At 31.0% G+C, this 20979-nt stretch overlaps 1 protein-coding gene across 4 annotated transcripts; it reads left to right on the top strand.

The window, feature by feature from the left end:
* The first annotated feature begins 3189 nt into the window (after positions 1-3189).
* On the top strand, positions 3190-20717 carry LOC132713038 (calcyphosin-like protein). Of its 4 annotated transcripts, none has more exons than XM_060695481.1 (5): positions 3191-3546; positions 4790-4967; positions 5332-5541; positions 8247-8362; positions 11427-12668. In XM_060695481.1, exons 1-4 carry the CDS (start codon positions 3410-3412, stop codon positions 8346-8348), a joined length of 627 nt encoding a protein of 208 aa, XP_060551464.1. In that variant the 5' UTR covers positions 3191-3409; the 3' UTR covers positions 8349-8362; positions 11427-12668. The 4 variants fall into 4 exon arrangements, with proteins under 4 accessions (XP_060551462.1, XP_060551463.1, XP_060551464.1 ...); XM_060695482.1 differs by lacking the exon at positions 8247-8362 and adding an exon at positions 7773-7879; XM_060695479.1 differs by lacking the exons at positions 8247-8362; positions 11427-12668 and adding an exon at positions 20063-20717 and having other exon boundaries at positions 3190-3546.
* Positions 20718-20979: the final 262 nt, after the last annotated feature.

Raw genomic sequence — 20979 nt, 5'->3', positions numbered from 1 at the left:
GATGTTTATTGTTGTCTTCACCTCTGAAAGGGCTAGAGGTAAGATAGAGGGCCTGATCAAGATTGTCCGAATTATGGCCCTTGGGGAACATTACCCTGCCTAGGTGGCAGGGCATGAGTTTCACTATGTCAAACTCTAATAAAAATTCTTTATGACAATACTTTATAAAGTGAATTGGGGTAAGATGCGCATTACTAATTGCCATTTAATCAGGAAAAAACTTGTTTGTTATGGTAACAGAAATAGTCAAAATTTGCTGGTAAAAAATGTGATAACTCAAACAGTATTAAAGATTAATGAGATAATTTATGACTTAGTATAAAAGTCATGTGAATATATGAAAGTATAGGATAGATCATGAGTACCAGTTGGATGTGAGATTTATCAACGAGCGAAGCGATCTATCTGACTTAGACCACAGGAAGTTTTCTCTGTTTAAGGTGAAGATTTAATATGCGTAAACGATTTTTTTCTCCGACAATTACATAGGGACATCCAAATATTTCTTACTCAATCTATTTGGCCTTATTGTAGGCAAAAAAAGCACGAGAAATTGGCATAATTCATGTTCTTTCATAAGTTACTGTATACACAATCTTATGAATGATAGATTTCACATTCCATCACAATGGTGCAGTAAGAAGAAATTTGGGAAGAATTTAACATTTCTGAATGTGATATTATTACAATTTTGCAAGTTGAGAGATTTTGTTGTTATTCCTGTTGATTCTTCATTTAAATGATTAAATGACATTAAACTGTACACAGCGCTTGAATATGAAGTCAAGAAGCAAAGCTGCTTAACGAAATATACTCTTAGACAGAAATCATGGGCGATGGCTGCTTCTCAAGAGTTGGCTCTTGGAGAAACGGGCAGGTAACTTTCATTTAACGTTTTCCTTAATGCTTAAACAACCCTAGGGTTCAGGATATTGATTGTTTGTCCGGCTGAAGTTGAAAATATTTTACTTGACATATAGATTCGTGTTTTTGTTGTATGCTTTATATACATCCTGCATTGTCTTTTTTACCTCATTCATGAACTGAAAAAAATATTTCAAACGTCCCTCTGAAGCCTTAAAGCATAGCATTGCCTTAGCGTTGCAAACGCAGTCCAGTCACCGTTCGGAAACCCCACCCCCTGCCCACCAGTGGAATCCCCTGGTCCCAAACCGAAAATGAATGTACATCTACAGTGTCTGCTATTAAGAGTGAGCTGGGCATAATGCACAAGGCACAGTGCCTAAAAATATTAGCACAAAAGCGGTCGTAAAATGTAGATACATATATAGATTTAAATAGATTGGTAAACGCACTTCATTTCATTATTGCTTGTTTTTTACAGTAACTATTCTACTGACGAAATAAATTGGTCAAAGGACTATTGCTATCTGTTAATTTTTAAGAAGGGAATTACACTATGAACTTTACTATATACATATAAATTTTCCTCGCATACAGCGTGCACATAACGGGTTTTTTCTTTCAGTTGAATACAAATATGATAGTTATATCAAAACACTTTACTGTGATGTGTGGGATATATCAAACACTTTTAAACTACTCTGATTGGCTGAGAGAAAACAGCTGTGGTCTAATATTTTGTCTATAAATGTGTGTCACAAAGATTATGCATTGGTAATCTTTTGATTACAGTAATCCTAAAACATCAAACACAAGTGCCATAAGGGGCCCCCGCAAGGGGACTGCTGAGTTGCATGTCACACCATTTACTGTTATTTTGACAGTTTGACACACAAAAAAACTGGTTTAATCATGCATTTATTTCATATTTGCCAAATGCTGTACAAAGACAAATGGACCCAATTTAATCATGAATACTATGGATAACATTCCTATGTAGCCAGATTTAGCTATATTTATAGTCTAAGATAGACTGAAAATGTGTTCATGAAAAAAAAATGATTTGTACTTGAAAATGCTGAAATATTCTGAATGCTCTTTTTTAACCACTTTGTAGAAATGTACATTTTGCAGTTAGAACATAAATTAAGAAAAAAAAGAGTTTTAGCTTTAGGTGAATGTTGAATCCATGTTCTCTGAAAGAACTTCCTCAGTTTTTATTTAAAGGTCAATAAATTACAGTCTGAACCATTTGAAATTGCTGTCCTGTTACATTTTAATTCTTACTATACTAATCTATGTACAAACAATGACATAGACCAAATACTGTTCAGTATCAGTTTGGGGCATTTACATCATCCAAACTCAAGCAGAATGTTAGCCAGGCTTTTAAAGCCAAATGAAATGCGAATTTCATCACATCAGGGGTCATGATCATATATACGTCATTTCAAATAGTCTATATGAGACCAAAGCTCCTCTGATGTATTCTGTAACTTCTGTACTATAATGAAAGAGATATATTAACTCACTACCTCAAGTTCCACAGACACTTGGGGGGTCAGAGCATATCCCCCGGCTTGAATAGCCTATGTAAACAATCAATAAAAATCTTTCTTTTAACACAAATGGGGCATCTATCTTAATCCTTAAATTTATTTTAAAATAATTTCCATAAGATTTTAAAAAATTCCATGTACCGTCAAGTCTCAAAAAAGCATCATTTTTTAGACTTGACGGTACATGGGATTTTAATTTGTTCTTAAAAAACATTAATGATTAAGAATGATGTCCCAACTGTGAAAAAATCGTTAAAAGATTTCTAATGACCGTTTACAGGGTTCAAGGTTCAAGCCTGGTGATAGCAGGGTCTGACCCCCAAGAATCTGTGCTTAGTTCTTGAAAATGATAATGGGAGCTTTAAGCAATGTGGAAAAAGAATGCTGCTTGAAAAGTGTCTCTGCACAATATGTATAGGAAATATCTAGAGGAAATGTAATTTTTCATGGGTCCAGCTATGACACTTATATTGAAGATTTGTTAAGCTGTATTTAGTGTCCTGGAACATTGGATCTCCAATCATTCGATGCTATTTAGTGTCGTCACGCCTAATACTTAGTAAAGCTCAACTATATTTAAGTTAATTGTCGAATGTATTTTACAAAGATTAGCTTGTCATTGTGCTATATTTAATCTAAATTTTCCTATTCAACATCAATCATTCATTTGCGCTCTGTCTCCTTTAAATTGTGAAAAACTTTTTTTATAGTTATGATATAATAATTTCTCCCTCGTTGTCATTGACAACACATGAGCATTCACTCAATTCGAGGCTCCCACGAGTTAATATGTGACAGGTGCGCGACAAACAAGTTTAATCTTGAAAATCAATAATTGTATAAATAAACTATACAAGGATAGCGCGTTGGATCTTGCTGACATTTTTACTGTTTAAGTAAACGAAAAAGGCTGTTGATTCGCAATTGTACAGAAGAATCGGTGTCTGCATATTGTTTTTCATCTGCTGTTTCCACTGTAAACAACAATGGCCGCCACGCAAAGACAGAGTCGTGAATTGAAACAGAAATGTACAGAGAAGCTAAAAACCGCTAAAGATCCTGTAGAAAGACTGAGACTGATGTGTCTTCAAAGAGGTGCTAATGGAATCAAAGGTCTTGGAAGGTACGTAAATATTGTTTAAATTTCTGACGTGTAATTGGAATGATAATTGAAAATGGAGCATGTCCATACTGTTACTTATATATGTGTGTGCTGTAGTAAGATGCAGTGTAGTTATTTCGTTCGTTAATATTTAATAAATAAGCGGCTACTTATAATAAATAACAAATGAATAGTATGTTAGATATTTCTTTAGTAATACTTCACATAATTTTATGTATTTGTCATTCAATGATTCATCTGTTCTCTAATTGCGCTGGGACATAATCTAGAGGAAGTATAATACAATATACGGGAAACGGACAAAAGCCCTTCCGTCAAAAAATGACAAGGCGGTCAAAAGCCCTATTTTTTTCACGGGAGGACTTTTGTCCGCCAAGTCATTTTACAGGAGGGCTTTTGTCCGACCTGTCATTTTCACGGGAGGGCTTTATCCGCCTTGTCATTTTCACGGGTGGGCTTTTGTCCGCCTTGTCGCTTTTTGACGGGAGGGCTTTTGTCCGGGAGGGCTTTTGTCCTACACTCACAATATACAGATATATACATGAACTATGTGTGAAAATGTGTGATTAAGTACTTTGATCAATACAGATGAGACTAATATTCTTTGGGTCTCGACACATTTTCTTACTAAATTGTTTACAACATATTAGATGTTGAGAAGCCATTTGAATATTAAACTTACAAAGAGTATAAATTTGCATGTACATGTATAAACTTTTGAGTAATATTATTTCATAAAATCCTATAGTAAGTTATATTATCTATCATAATCATTACACTTACTGTATATATACTCATAAATGCTTTATATATATACTACATGTAGGTACTGGCTTGAGCAAAAAGGCACATCTTAAACATAAACTGATAAACATATCATAACTGAATTCATAATTTGTACCATATTTAAACTTGCTATTAATCAATATTTTGTATTTATATTTGAAGTTTGAAAAACTATTTTATATCTCTCTGACATAGTGAAGATTTTGAAAATTAGAGTGAAAGATGAAGATTATAAGAAGCATTCTGCTATACAATGTATTTCAAAAATTAATTAAATATCAATCAGTCAAGTTTTTGTCCAACTTCATTTTTCTCTTAGGTACGGTAATCTTGTTCAGAATTTCATTTGTTGTCATTAGGTAAATATTGGTGTTATCTGGGACTTACAATATTTTAAGTCCAAAGTGTTATTGAGTTCTTTTTACAGAGGATTGAAATAACTGTTTATAATTTGTAGGACATTCAGAATTATGGATGATGATGGCAACAGAAGTTTAGATGTGAATGAATTTATGAAAGGTGTTAGAGATTATGGTGTAATGATGGAGAAGGACGAGATAAAGGAAGCATTTGGAATGCTGGACAAAGATGGCAGCGGAACTATAGATTTTGATGAATTTTTGAAAGCACTAAGAGTATGTTTTTATTAGTACAAAAGTTTCTATATCATTATGATATGATTTTGTTTCCAAAAGGCAGTTGAATGTGTTTCCAAATCATAAAGTACACAATACAGAACTAATCTAAATGACAGATGTGAGAGAATTATAAGCTTTTTTTATTGCATTTAAACAGTAAATGGCATAAAATGATCATAGGGAAATCGATTTTCTAAAATAACTTGTAAATTTTTAATTTAAGAAATAAACATGCATATTTTATTCCTGTATATCTGTCCCTAAGACTGTCTTTCTTGTTCTTAGAGTTAGCATAATTGACTTACTGTCTACATCTATTATGAAAACCAAAAATGAGGTTTTTATGTTTCTTAAATTTTAGCCTCCAATGTCAGCAGCTAGGAAGTCATTAATCAGTCAGGCTTTCAGAAAACTAGACAAAACTGGTGATGGCACTATTACTGTGGAAGATCTAAAAGGTGTCTATAATGTAAAAAAACATAAAAAGTACCTGAATGGAGAATGGACAGAAGACCAATGTTTGAGAGAGTTTCTGGACTCCTTTGATACCCCAAATGAAAAAGATGGCGTGGTAAGTTTAATTAGTTCCTTAAACATAACTTATTGTGTATCATGATGCTGGCAGTCAACTGGTCAGTTTGTGTACAGTATGAATAGAATATATTTTTATCTGTCACATTCTTCATTAACACATACAGGAATGAAAAGTATTCTTACTTTATAGGGTACATGTCCTATTTGTGTTATAATTGCTCTGACTATGACTGTTTTGTTTTGAAGCATTGGCTGTGTTAAATTTTTAAATTTCAGTGTAATTTACATTTAATTCTTTAAGTTAAAACATTCCCTTTTCATTAGTCACAAAATGCCGGCCGAAATGAATAAAAATATAATTACCAAAAAGATTGACAATAGTTTGCTCTTTTGATACTACATGTTTAGTTCTACAAGTAAACAATCAAGTAGTGTGAGTGAAGTGATTCAGTTGAAATTTTAACATAATTTGTATGAGTGTTGTCAGACTAGATCTGCTACATGATAGAAAAGGTGCTCATTTTAAGTGAAAGTTTATCTGTTGAAAAAGTGAAGGTTTATCTGTTGAAGAAGATAGATGAAGATCGGACCTTAATTATAGGATATCATATTGTCAATCAAACAAATTAATGTAAATGTATTAAGGAAAATGAATTAATGTACATGTGCGTAGTTGATTGTGAATGTGTGAGTACATGTCTTGTATGATGTTTGTCTGTGTGTTTATCTTTATCTTGTTTGGAAATTATCAGGGGTAAAAAAACAAATGAGATTTTGGTTTTTTGTGACATTAAACAAAGTAAGGATTTTATGTTTAAAGAATAACACAAAATTATTAAACAAAGTAAGGATTTTATGTTTAAAGAATTACACTAAATTATTAAACAAAGTAAGGATTTTATGTTTAAAGAATAACACTAAATTATTAAACAAAGTAAGGATTTTATGTTTAAAGAATAACACTAAATTCTTGAGCTTGTATTTTTTTTTCCATATTCAGTAAATTTCACTATCCAGCAACCTTTTGTAAGGTTTGACATGGATGCATGATCATAACTAAATAATCCTAAGAAGAGCTGCATCCACTGCTAAAGCTGGAAAGTTGCTATCATACATTGTTATGTCTCTATAAGTATATGTATTTTTTACAACAATTCATTTATATTGTTTGTCAGTATTTTTTTTTAGTATAAATTTATTTTACGCGCGAGTTAAAAACAGTCCTGTGACGCACACCTGAAACTTGTTTGAGGACGTTTTTATAAACATGTTTTAACATTAAAATATGTATGGTAACTGGTAAGGTATGTACATGTATAGAACACAGTTTTATTTTAGTGCTTAGGATGACTTTAAGTTGTCATAGCAGCCAATTTAGAGATATTCTTTAATAGATAAAAAAAAAAAAAAACAGCATTTAAACAAACATTTACTTATTACACACTTTTTCCCTCATAAAATTTTATACACATGTTTGTAGACAAATTTCATTTCCCTTTATTTAAATAAAGTTAAAATTACCGGCTTAGGGGTTGTTTTTTATTTACCATCAGATAAGACCAATATTGTATTATTATTTGTACATGTTTAATTTTATTTATACCATTCATGTTGTCTGTATCGTTGTGCTGTTTTTTGTTTGTTTTTATATGTTTTGATGTCTGCATGATGAGAGCAAGTGTTAATGTAAATTCAAAAATGAGCACACTGTACAATCACTATCAAACACAGCTTGGATATTTCTCTGTTAAATGTTGAGAGGAAAAATTAGAATGAATAGTAAGCAAAATAAGTGAAAAGTGAAATTTGAGGAATCTATTAAAAGCTATCTTCTGGAATGAGATCCCATATCCTGTTAGCTAGTGAGTGATGCTTTTTATGCCATAATAAAATCCCATTATTTTGCACAGTAAATTAAATATTCCCGAAGCTTACCTACTCAACATTTATTAAATGTTGAATATATGCATTTAATTTTATTTATGCACCTAATGCTTCACATTTTATTATATGTTTTATATGTTGTAATCACCTATTTAAACAAGGATTTTTAAGTCAATTCATTCTTATATTGACTGTATAAAATGCTTGTTAATAGGTATAAAGCTGCAAACGCACTATAAAGAGTCCAGTAAAAGAAATTCAGATTATAATAACTTTTATTGTTTCTTTAATTTTATATCATATAAATATCAGTGGAAAACTGACATACTGGACTCTTTCTTTGAGTATAACATCACATGTCGATGCTACATTGCTATATTTCAGGTAACAAAAGATGAGTTTGAAAATTATTATTCTGGAGTTAGTGCATCTATTGACAATGAGGCATATTTTGATCTAATGATGCGAACAGCTTGGAAACTATAGATTCAGTTAGTAAATCAAAAAGTTGTTGCAAATAGGGCCATTTGGTCATATTGTTGTTATAAAGTTGGTGCAGTTTTCACAATGATTAAGTGATACTTAGTTGGAGTTGTATATTTATGCTTTATCAAAAACGATTTTCATTTCGATTTTTAAAGGCATTTACTTTTACCTATTTCACTACAATAGATTTATTTGAACAATCTATTGCAGTGAACACAAAATCTATTCAGCAAATTTGAAAATAATGCTCAAGTGACAAAATCAACAGAAATTGTTAAAACTGCACTTACTTAGATAAAAAAATGAAAAGCAGCAAAGTTGTTTTTATTAGTGAATGTGTGCACGATATAAATATGAAAGATATTATTTCAGGTAACTAAGGAAGAATTTGAGAACTATTATGCAGGTGTTAGTGCTTCTATTGACAGTGATGCATATTTTGACCTGATGATGAGAAGTGCTTGGAAATTATAAAATGGAATCACAAAGTTTGTTGGAATATGTTAAAGCCAACTTTCTAATCTGTTTTCTTTCTTTGTCTTGGTAACAAAACTGACTATTTGTAGCATTTTCTCATTGAACTTTTGTAGGATTAAATACGATTTATAAAACTGAAAGCTCATAGTGGATAGTAACCTATTCTTTAGCTAGTTTAGGGTAAGAAATAAAAATAGACACTTCTTTGGTTAAATGATTTTTCAAATCCTTTAGAAGTAGAGGTCAACTGTTAAATAACCAAATGTTAACTTTAAACCAAATTAATTGGGTGAAATTCAACTGTTGATTGGCCCGTAAAAGGCGTATATCTATATAGTTTAATGAACTTCATTTAAAGCACTAAAAGACTTTTTTTGATTCAGATTCTATTGCATAGATGTAGAAATCTTTTAATTGTTTAGAAATTAAGATCTAGACAATATCTACATTTTATACTTTACTCCTTTATAGACAAATAGAGGTGCCAAATTGCAAATTACCAAGACAAATATTATTAATCAAAGTTAACTATATTAACATTGTTTTTGAACATCTTTTAATTTATTCTTCTCACATATCTTTTCAAATTCTGACTAAAACTGTTTTCAGAAGCTGATAAGGTTTGTCAGTCTTTGCCTTTGTGGAAAAGCTTGTTTTGAGAACAATATATTCAGTAAAAGTGTGCGAGTGCACCGTATAATATTTGCTATTGCTTGAACAGTGATGTTTAATTAATCTAGTATTTATATTAGTATGGTGGGCCTGTTGTTGTAAGTAAATGTTTATTAGACACTGGCAGTCTCACAATGTTACACATTACAGCATGCTTCAATACAAGTACAGATATACTGTTAAATGTATTTGTATTGATATATACATGTAATTATAAATAATTTAATTAATTGTCATAATATTGCATACATTACTCTCAGCAGCTGTCCTATGCTGAAAAATTAAATGTTCTGAAATTTGAAAAATAGTCTGTCTGGCAATTATCTGAAATTTAGTATGAAAAAAGTGTGTCAGAGTGAAAAAAAGTGTGATTGCAGTATTTTTTTTAAAGAAAGCATGTTTGGCAGGCATCGGTATATGTTTTTTATTTATATTGATAAATAAATGGCTGCAGCAAATATGTAAATAGATTATCTGTTGAATACAGGCTTTGATATTCATCAAAACTGGATTACCAACTCATCTCTGAAAACTTAGAATTATAGAATAGGCTTCATAAATTGGCTTTTGTTTTGCAAAAACTAAATACATACATGTATTTTGGCTCCAGTGTGATTGAATCACCTACTTTGACAGGTTACAATGCTTATTACTGTTGCCATAAGTGGAAACATGATTGAAACACAAATATGGCTTAAATCCACAATCCATGGAGTAAAAGTCAGGTACCTTGACCACTAACACATGGCTCCTCTGTCCGACATTAATGCATTTGAGTTTCAATCAGGCACTAAACAGTATATGGTCAAGGAAGAAATTGCTAACCTGCAGTCTGGTCTGGTCCTTAAATGCTGGTAACACAAGCTTTTCAAAACTGCTACTGACTCCTCAAAACTAGTCAAAAGTCAATCTGATAAAAAATTGTTACATCAAAATAGTCCACAGGGTAACTCTTTTAATGAATAACTTTCTTTTATTGTTAACCATTTCATTAACATCATCTTGTTCTTTGTTATGAGTAATCCTTTTACTTTGAGGAAATATTATGCCCACATTTTAAACACTTTTTGTAGTATGAAATTCTTTAACATAGTTTTTGTATTAAAAGGAAAAGTCAAAACCTGTGATACTTAAAAAATAGATTTGAATATATATGATAAATAAAATGCTATATATCAGTCATTGCTCTGTGAATAACTAAAGTTTGACAGATCTATTAAATTCAATGATTCATATAAAAATGATTTTATTGGTACTCCTTCTGTATCATTGTGCTTTTATTTCAAGCTTACTTGTATAGATTTCAATCCAAAATTTCATCAATTAGAATAGTTCTTTAATTGTGAAATGTTTAATCAAAAGAAGGGCATAATATACCTTTATAATTATTTGTTGTCACTGTTATTGTTGTTACTTCTCACAGTCACTAATTTATTTCCTTTTATTTTCTTTTTTATGAATAACATGATGATAATTCATATCCATCTTTTCATAATCATCTTGTAGTCGTTGTAACTAGGGCAGTTGATATGATGAAAGTACATATTTTCATTTTTTCTAAAGAATATCTTAATAAATTAGAAATTTTATCATTTTTTAGCATACATTATGGATTTTTCTTCAGAGAAAGATTTGTGATAAAATTTTGGTGCTATTTAATATAACTGTCATTAAAAAAGTGTTTATTCACGTAAACTTAAAAGGAAAAGCTTGAACCAAGAAGATATTTCCATCAAATGTTCAGCTGTTGTTGTATTATATGAACGTTTTTAAACAATGCTTAAACATCTTGTTTCTTTCTGGTAAATTTAAACAAATGCTTTCTTATAAATTTTTCAAAATTAAAAAAAAAATTATTTACATGGATAGCTTTCAGTTGCTGTAACGTGAATATTTACATGTTTTGATTTACTGTTGTATTAGTTTGTACCTTAGTTAACACAGATGATTTTTCCAAATTTTATGAATTATAACCATTTCTTTCCATTTAATTATCAAATTTTATAAATTATAACCATTTCGTTCATTTAATTATTTATCAAGTTTAGTTATCAAGTACTTATTTATAATAAATACTTTATTTAAGTAAAATAGTTGAAACAGTTAATCAAATAGCCAGCATATTTTATAATAATTTACCACCTGATGCAGTTCAATAAAATAAATGAATCTAGTAACCATTCAAAATTGTTCATTTAACATTTCATTGCTTGAAAAATGTACCATTGCACACCATTCATCATTTGTAAAGTTAATAAGCATTGGCAAATAAAACACAACAGCAAATATTGTTGTTTGTTCAATGATCCATTAACATTTCATTTAGTTTTTTTGCTTTGCTTTTTCAAAAGCTTTTTCTTAAGTCAGATCAATTATATATAAGATTATTATTTTATTTTTCAGATAACAAAAGATGAATTTGAAAACTACTATAGTGGGCTCAGTGCTTCGATAGACAGTGATGCATATTTTGACCTTGTGATGAGAAGTGCATATCAACTCAAGTAGTGAATAAACTTTTATAGTGGAGCTACCCATTGCATTAAGACGGCAATTTGGAAGAAGAAAAAAAAACACGCTACACAAAATTTATTATTCATCTTTTACATTTTGTTAACTGATTTAGAAAAACTATTTTTATATAGCAGGCTTTTAAAAGAGGTATTAATATTTCATAAAAATTTGACACTGAACTTTTTTACTATAATTTGTTAACATCTACCTCTTAATTATGTCAAGTATGAAGTTATTTTACAATATTTCATTATGTTTCGTTTTGTATAGGTTACTTTAGTAGGAATTATATACGGGGAATCTCACACATGTGTAGAAGACCAAAACTATAGGTGCCAAGCTTTTAGATATAGCAAGAGATTTTAGAATATAAATTTTAGGATAAATAATATTTAAATTTTTTACTCTTCTGAAATTTTTCCACTTTTTAATGTTGCTGTCTTAAATTCAGCCAAGACTGTGATAAATTTTAGATAGATTTTTATCATTTTTTGAATTTTATTCATATGTATGTGTGCTCATATTTAAAAACAAAGGTGTTGGTGATTTTGGTCTGGCAATCACACCAATTTACTTTTATCTTTGTCAGTTTCAAGTTATATCTGGATTTCATTTTTCAAATGAAAGTTATAATTTTACAGTTTAACCATATGTAATTGGAAGACTGTGAAATATAAGCATCCATTTTCACATGCATTATTCATTTCTACATTCTGATATTTCTGATATAAGGTTGTATATAAATTGTAAATACACATTGTCACCTTAGTGCAGTAATGGATTAACGCCTTGTATGATATAATAGGAGTTAACCCATTATCGCACAGTTAAGGTAACAACATACTTAATGTGCTCAATTAAATGACATTTTTAGTGGCATATTTAATTTTCATCATAACTACAAAAATTAATAAATTGAAAATAGTACACAGTGAAAGAAAACTTAATCTCTTCATGAGAGATTTGGAATATAATCAAGAAATACGAGTATTACTGTATTTGGCACCTTTGTATAATTTTTCTTTGTACTTTCTCAGTTTTGGCTTAACTTGTATATCTCTTCCTGTTTTTATCTTATGCTCATTTTGTTAGGACATTATCTTTTATTTATTAGTAAAGTGTACATAGATATATTTGTATTGTTTTGTTCTTATATATGAAGCTCACAGACTCTTAATGCTCACTTTGACTTTTTGTAATTGGTGAATGCTTAAGTTGTGTCAGCAAATAACTTGACAATCATTCTTAACCTTTATTGCTTTCTCCTAAACATGTCCAATAGTTATGCTTGGGCAATGGCTATAATGTTTTTTCCTTGTCATCCTTATACATAAAAAAAAGACACAATGAAAGTGCATTGTAAAAAGTGTTTTATGTTCCCCAACGGAGATGCAGTTAGTCACAACAGTGTCTGTCCTGAAATTTTGACAATTTTTAGCTCGAATTTTCCGAGAATAATTGAGCTAATGCAGTCACCCATTTGTCGGCGTCGGCGTCCCTGTGGTTAAGTTTTTGTATGTAAGCTGGTATCTCCATAACTACTAAAGGGAATGGATTGAAACTTCACACACTTGTTCTCTGTGATTATCTAAGATGATTGACACAAGTCCCATAACTCTGAAATGCATTTTTACATAATTATGCCCCTTTTCGACTTAGAAATTCTTGGTTAAGTTTTTGCATGTAAGGTTGGTATCTCCATAACTACTGAAGGGAATCGATTGAAACTTCACACACTTGTTGTCTGTGATTATTTAAGATGATTGGCATAAGTGCCATAACTCTGATTTTTCTTTTTTACATAATTATGCCCCTTTTTCGACTTAGAAATTTTTGGTTAAGTTTTGTATGTAAGCTGGTATCTCCATAACTACTGAAGGGAATGGATTGAAACTTCACACACTTGTTGTCTGTGATTATCTAAGATGATTGGCACAAGTCCCACAACTCTGATTTACTTTTTCACATAATTATGCCCCTTTTTCAATTCATAAATTCTTGGTTAAGTTTTTGTGTGTAAGCTTGTATCTCCATAACTACTGAAGGGAATGTATTGAAACTTGAAGGGTTTGTACCTTTTTGGACAATTTTATGTATTCATATAGGTAAGCATTATTATACTCAATGAAACACCCTTGTGACAAATTTTTGAATAGTCAAGCGTTACTGTCCTCTGACAGTTCTTGTTTTTTCAGCAATCACAGGCTTTAATATATCTTACTTCATTCATACATCATGTGAAGCTTATTAATTATCAATAGGAGTTATGAATAGTGGCAGCATGGTTCAATAATATATCATAAAGTATAGCATTTGTAAGGTTTTTCTTCACTTTTGAGCTCACATGTCACTTTGTGACGGTGGGCTTTTGTGATTGCTTTTTGTCCGGCGTCTGTTGTCCGTAAACTTTTACTTTAAATGACATCTCCTCGTAAAACACTAAGTCAATTTCCTCCAAACTTCAGAGGAATGTTCCTTTGGTGGTCACCTTTGAAAATTGTTAAAAGAATTTAATTCCATGCAGAACTCTGGTTGCCATGGCAACCAAAAGAAAAAACTTTAAATATTTTCTTCTAAAAAACACAAAGAGCTAGAGCTAAGATATTTGGCATGAAACATCTTCTAGTGAATGTCTACCAAGTTTGTTTAAATACAAGCCATGGGGTCGAAATTGGCCCCTTCCCATGGGGTCATTGATTTTACCTATACAATGTATGTATATAGTAAAAACTTAAAAATCTTCTTTTAAAGAACCCAAAGAGCTAGAGCTAAGATATTTAGCATGAAACATCTTCTAATGGGTATCTACCAAGTTTGTTCAAATAATAGCCCTGGGGTCAAAATTGGCCCCACCCCAGGGGGTCATTGATTTTTCCTATTTGCATGTAGTAAAAACTATAGAAATGTTATAGTTGGGTGCAAATGGTAACCTGAGCCTGAAATAAACTTAGATGAGACTTCTGCATCTAGAATCACCTTTATGTCCTCAAAATTGGCCCTGATCTGTGTTTTACTGTTTTTATAGACATACATATAGGAAGTAGTATTACAATCCTATGTGAAATATTTTTTTTGGCATAGAGCTTAGATATTTGGCATTGCCCAAAGAAGTACTAAGTTTTACCCATGTGGTCAAAATGGTCTTGACCTAGATTGTAAAAGACATCTCTCCACACCAATAAATGCTTTCTCTGTGCTAATTGATTGAATGATAAATAACATATACTTTATTTAAATAGTCCCCTACCGGTTTACCGGAGGGGACTTTAGGTTAACCCTCCCTCCGCCCGTTTGTCTGTCTGTCCATCTGTCTGTCTGTCAGTCCACAAAACTTTATCCCGTGATAACTTGTAAAGTACTGAAAATATTTTTATGAAACTTGATATATGAATAGATGGCAGTATGGTGATTATGCATGTCTTTTTCTTTTCTTCGGAATGTTCCTTTGGTGGTAACCTTTGAAAATTGTTCAAAGAATTTAATTCCATGCAGAACTCTGGTTGCCATGGCAACCAAAAGAAAAAACTTTAAATATTTTCTTCTAAAATACACAAAGAGCTAGAGCTAAGATATTTGGCATGAAACATCTTCTAGTGAAAGTCTACCAAGTTTGTTCAAATAAAAGCCATGGGGTCAAAATTGGCCCCGTCCCAGGGGGTCATTGATTTTACCTATATGTATATAGTAAAAACTTAAAAATCTTCTTTTAAAGAACCCAAAGAGCTAGAGCTAAGATATTTAGCATGAAACATCTTATAATGGGTATCTACCAAGTTTGTTCAAATAATAGCCCTGGGGTCAAAATTAGCCCCACCCCAGGGGGTCATTGATTTTTCCTATTTGCATATAGTAAAAACTATAGAAATGTTATAGTTTGGTGCATAAGGTAACCTGAGCCTGAAATAAACTTAGATGAGACTTCTGCATCTAGAATCACCTTTATGTCCTCAAAATTGGCCCTGCTCTGGGTTTTACTGTTTTTATAGACATACATATAGGAAGTAGTATTACAATCCTATGTGAAATATTTTTTTTGGCATAGAGCTTAGATATTTGGCATTGCCCAAAGAAGTACTAAGTTTTACCCATGTGGTCAAAATGGTCTTGACCTAGCTTGTATAAGACATCTCTCCACACGAATAAATGCTTTCTCTGTGCTAATTGATTGAATGATAAATTACCTATACTTTATTTAATTAGTCCCCTACCGGTTTACCGGAGGGGACTTTAGGTTAACCCTCCCTCCGTCCGTTTGTCTGTCTGTCCGTCTGTCAGTCCACAAAACTTTATCCCGTGATAACTTGAAAAGTACTGAAAATATTTTTATGAAACTTGATACATGTATATGGATAGATGGCAGTATGGTGATTATGCACGTCTTTTTCTTTTCTTCCTATGTGGAAAATTTTGGTTGCTATGGCAACAAATAGACTGAAAATATGGCAAATTTTACACATAAACTGGATCCAGTGATAACGCAAACAAGTACTGGAAATATTTTAATGAAACTTGAAATATGGGTAGATGGCAGTCTGGAGATTATATGCACCTCTTTTTCTTTTCTTCCTGTGTTGAATATTCTGGTTGCTATGGCAACAAATAGACTGAAAATATGGGAAATTTTACACATAAACTTAATCCAGTGTGAAAGAAAAAAGTAACAGAAATATTTTTATGAAACTTGTAATATGGTTAGATGGCAGTCTTGAGATTATGCACGTCTTTTTTGTTGAAAATTTTGGTTGCTATGGCAACACACAGACTGAAAATATGGCAAATTTTACACATAAACTGAATCCAGTGATAACTCAAAAAGTAATGGAAATATTTTTATGAAACTTGACATATGGGTAGATGGCAGTCTTGAGATTATGCATGTCTTATTTGTTCTTCCTATTTTGAAAAAAATATTGGTTGCCTTAGCAACAAATAGGCTTAAAACATGGCAAATATAACAATATTTGTGATTAGTCAAAAAGAGCTGAAAATGTTTATGAAATTGCATCTTTAATTCAAGAGTTATCTCCTCTAAGAATTTTGCTTTTAAAAGTGTAATATTTTGGTAACAGGGATATTTCAAATATTAACTTTAGAGTGTCCTTCAGTCCGTCTGTCTGTCTGTTCATAAAAAACTGTATCCTGTGATCACTTTTAAAGAACTTTTCCAACAAATTTACTTAAAATAGAAAAAAGTTGAAACATTAGTGAATGGCCAATGCCCCTTCAAAATGTAGACGGGGTTCTAACCAGTAGGGGATTTATGGATTGCTTGCAATACTATGATAATTGCTTGTTTATTTAGTAAGCACATTATCAAATTGTAATTAATATTGTCCTTACAAAAACTGCACGTGGTTATAATAGAAGAGCTCACGTGTTAAATAACATCCACGTCAAACATATGAGCCGTGACATGACATTTCCAACATAGTGGTCAAATTTGACATTTTACTTTTTTCAAAGATTCTCAAAATGCAATCTTTTCTTAATCATTTAAGACAAATTTTATTATCTTTAGACAAAGAAAACTTCATTTATAACGCTTTTAAACATTATAAGTGACGTCGTTTTATTGGACGGATTAAAAATGCAACGTGAATAAACTGAATCATCGTTTTGCTTGACATATACTCCTATTTACATGTATCTTAGCATGTAAATTATTAACGTTACTAACGACGCATCTCACATTTTTTATTTAAGAGTACCGTGTCAATTGTAAGCCATCTTAAGTACATGTAACGACTTAATTGTTGCACGAATAGACATGTACAAGTATATGGACAACTATTTGTTATGTCCAACTAGCAATATATTTGGCCAACCTTTCCATATACAATGTGCACTCATTACTATATTATGTGGATCCATCTTTATATGTAGTCAACTGAACAATATTTGATGTCAATGTGTCTTTATATGTTGTCAATATATCATTATACGATGTGCATTTTAGAATATATATATAGTGTGTGGAACCATCCTTATATAAGGTCAAATACTCGGGTAATGAATGTGCACAGAAATATCAACATTTATGTTTCAAAATATTGCAGGAATAGACAAAAAATTGAATACATTCAAGAATCATCTTATTTCCAAGACAAAATATAAACATACACTTTAAATACTGCGTAACTGTGACATCATATCCCCAAAGATTTTTGCTAAAATTAGATATATAAAAAGTAACCCTTGCTGTGTTAGTAACGCAGTAGAAATATGGTGAAAAAAATCTGAATGCTCAGTCAAGCTTCGGTAATGTTCGTCTTCTTTACGAGAAATTGTTCTGGAATAATGGTCGTAGGTTCTAGGACGGCGTTATTACCGTGAATAGTCATAAACGTTTTACTACATGTAAATAGAGGATATTTAGTTGTTCTGTAAAAATGCTATGTTTTGTCACATGGACATGTTGATAGATTGTCACGTCGTTGTGTGATTATATAAATGTACATGTAAACCATATTGAAAGAAGAACAAGAAAAGAGGAAAAACAAAGCAATCAATATAATATAGTAGGGGCTATTTTACATAGATTGTAAGTGTCGTTTGCAATATGTAAACTGCTTCCTTTATTCACTTCACAATATTGTACTTTTAAATACATTTTCAGAATTGTAATGAAAATAAACATGCTGCTTTAGCGATATCATAACAAAATGTTTAATAATGAAGTTTTAAAGAATTTAATGATTTCGATATCTCAATACTAAGTTTTTCGGGGTCATTCAGCACGTACGTAGCTTCAATTTACTGAAATTATCCGATTTAGTCTAAATCATTCAATTTTCATTCAGTTATACCTGATTATCATCCATTTCCGGCTTCTTTCAACAATTTACGATGCAATATTCTCAAGAGACCAAAAACTGGTATTGCAATAATTATTATAAAACAAGACAAAATTATTTCAGTTTATTTTCTTTCCATTTAATTTTATATAAAGCAGGAATGTATTTCAACAACTTCAAGTGTCTCACTCACATTCACTTAAAAGAACAATTGTCTCTTATTATATACTCTTATGATTTATGTCAGTTAAGTTAAACAATGATACCAACGTTATGTAGTATCTTCCTTATTCTATTGACATTAAAGTATTTAATGCATATCAGCCCCTACATGTTACTATATACATGTATATGATTAAAGAGAAATACTTGGAAAACAACTTGACATTGGAAATAAAATAACAATCAAAAGACTAAATGGGATTGTTGTCTAATTACTTAAAGTAAGTAAGCCCCGAAAGTGTTCACTGTCGCAAGGACAATATATCAAGTGTCGTTTGAACAGATGCAATTAAATTTGTCAATGAAATTCTCTTTCTTATGGTACTTAAAATACGATTGAGCAAATGTCTGTTAAGGGTTAAAGGTTTGCGCAGTTGTTACTTAAAAAATGAGTTTAACAGTGGAATAATTTCAGGATCACTGAGACAAAGGTCATTCGCGATTAGTAGAATTTTCAGTGATTTTCTCAATAAAATGGATGAATAGAAGATTTCTAGTAAGTTCAAAAGCAGGGACTATCACAGAGAAAATAGTATTGTGCAATAGCTCATGGCCATTTTTATAAAATGACTATAGTCAAGATTTAACCCGTATTGTTTTGGCACACAGTGGTTGCAAAACTTTTTATTCATTAGGTAACTACTAGTATCCTGTCGTCGTCAAACGCTGTCAGAGCAAGAACTTTTAACTTAGTGCTCGGTTTTGGGTAATGAAATATATACTTTGTTGTCTATCGCTCATTTTCCACCTACCGCCGGTCATGATGTTGTTTCTTCTTCTTCCTCTCGTTTTTATTCTTGTATAGGTGTGTACCGTGTGACAAGATTTAACACTAAAACATTTTATATGATATCGAATAACCGGATAGCTTGATTGTTATATTTTTATATCATCATGAGGGGCATATTATATTCACATACATGTCAATGATGTATAGATAAAGTATACATAAAATAATTATAAACTTAGGAATTTACGTGTACTTAAAAACGTAAAATCATTTTATTGCCTTTACAATTTGTTTTCCATAGTTACGGATCAGTTGTTATAAATGTTAAATGTGAAACAAGTAAGTATTTCATTGTAATAAATAAAAAAAATACATGCAGAGGTAAATACGATAGGTTTTTTTTGGAGTACAAGGGAAATAAATCAAAATATGAAAAAGTAAATATTATGATTTTAGCATTGAAGATGTGTAAAAATAATGAGCAAGAGCTTCCTAATGCATTTGTAAAAGACAGCTACTTAAACAAAATATCTTTTTAAAAATGGACTTATTATAAGTTTCTGTAATGAATTCGATCGCTCAAGAGATTTAATGCTGTCGAAGCTAAGCGGAAATACGTGAATGTTGGTCTGTGGGTGGTACTACAGGTTCGTGAATGCGACTTGCCACAAATAGTGCTATAACTTTATATCTAGGTCTGGTTCCCTCACTTTAGTATAGGCGACAACATTTTCTTATGATTTAACAGAGATGTGTTATTTTCAACATATGTATTTCAGATTCAGAAGGATGAATTTGAAAACTACTATTCTGGTGTTAGCGCCTCTATAGACATGGACGTTTACTTTGACCTAATGATGAGAACAGCGTGGAAACTTGGAGGCAACTAAACCCATTACACGTGCGAAAATATACACATTATATAGTTTCATATAGTTATACCTCGTTAAATATACATGAGTTATAGCTACATATATAATACAGTTATTATATAATACAGTTAGAGTGACGTACAGTCAGATGATGTATTAAAATATTTTTTTTCTTGCCATGTATTTTGCAATTTACATATTTTCTTCTTTAAATAAAAACGATTATTTTTCTGATTCATATCTTGATATCAGTGGACATTTTACATGTACGAACTTAAGAATAATCAGTTTCATAAGGTGATGTTCTGATAGTGTTATAATTTTTACATGTAGTTGTTTTTTCCACATTTTATTACACTTGTATTTTCCTTTATATATACTATGTTCTTTTTGCTAAAATGTTTGTGATATTAACTACATTCGAGAAAATGTTTTACAGAAAATAAGTCAGATATGTTACGTTTTTATTGTACACATTGTTGTCTGTAAATAACATAAATAACACCATGATTGTAACAGCTGTAGCATTGCAATTATTATGAAATAAAATATTCACGTTCAACTTTGTTTACTAATATTTCATAATTACTATCACGGATTTTCGGAATATCAAATCTATCAGTAATAAATTGCTACTTCAGATATAATTTCAAACGGAAACTGTTTTACTTAATAGTCAGTGCGTTGAACAAATGTATATATAAGTATGAAAATATTAATGTTGACACGTCCCCGCACTCAAGGAATAGAGGATACAGACGTTGAGATGGCATTCCTACCATGATTAGACAGGACGGACGTCCTTTTATGTTAGAAATATTGAC

This window comes from Ruditapes philippinarum, unplaced genomic scaffold, assembly GCF_026571515.1.
Source record: "Ruditapes philippinarum isolate M1 unplaced genomic scaffold, ASM2657151v2 ctg248_1_1_1_1, whole genome shotgun sequence".
Classification (NCBI taxonomy): Eukaryota; Metazoa; Mollusca; class Bivalvia; order Venerida; family Veneridae; genus Ruditapes; species Ruditapes philippinarum.
This window is presented reverse-complemented; position numbering and strand designations above follow the sequence as displayed.

Bases quoted from the DNA above. Each gene is read 5' to 3' on its own strand.
- LOC132713038 (XM_060695479.1), top strand. From the start codon at position 3,410: ATGGCCGCCACGCAAAGACAGAGTCGTGAATTGAAACAGAAATGTACA. The intron at 3,547-4,789 runs GTACGTAAATAT...TATAATTTGTAG, and splicing joins GGAATCAAAGGTCTTGGAAG to GACATTCAGAATTATGGATG. The intron at 5,542-20,062 runs GTAAGTTTAATT...TATGTATTTCAG, and splicing joins CAAATGAAAAAGATGGCGTG to ATTCAGAAGGATGAATTTGA.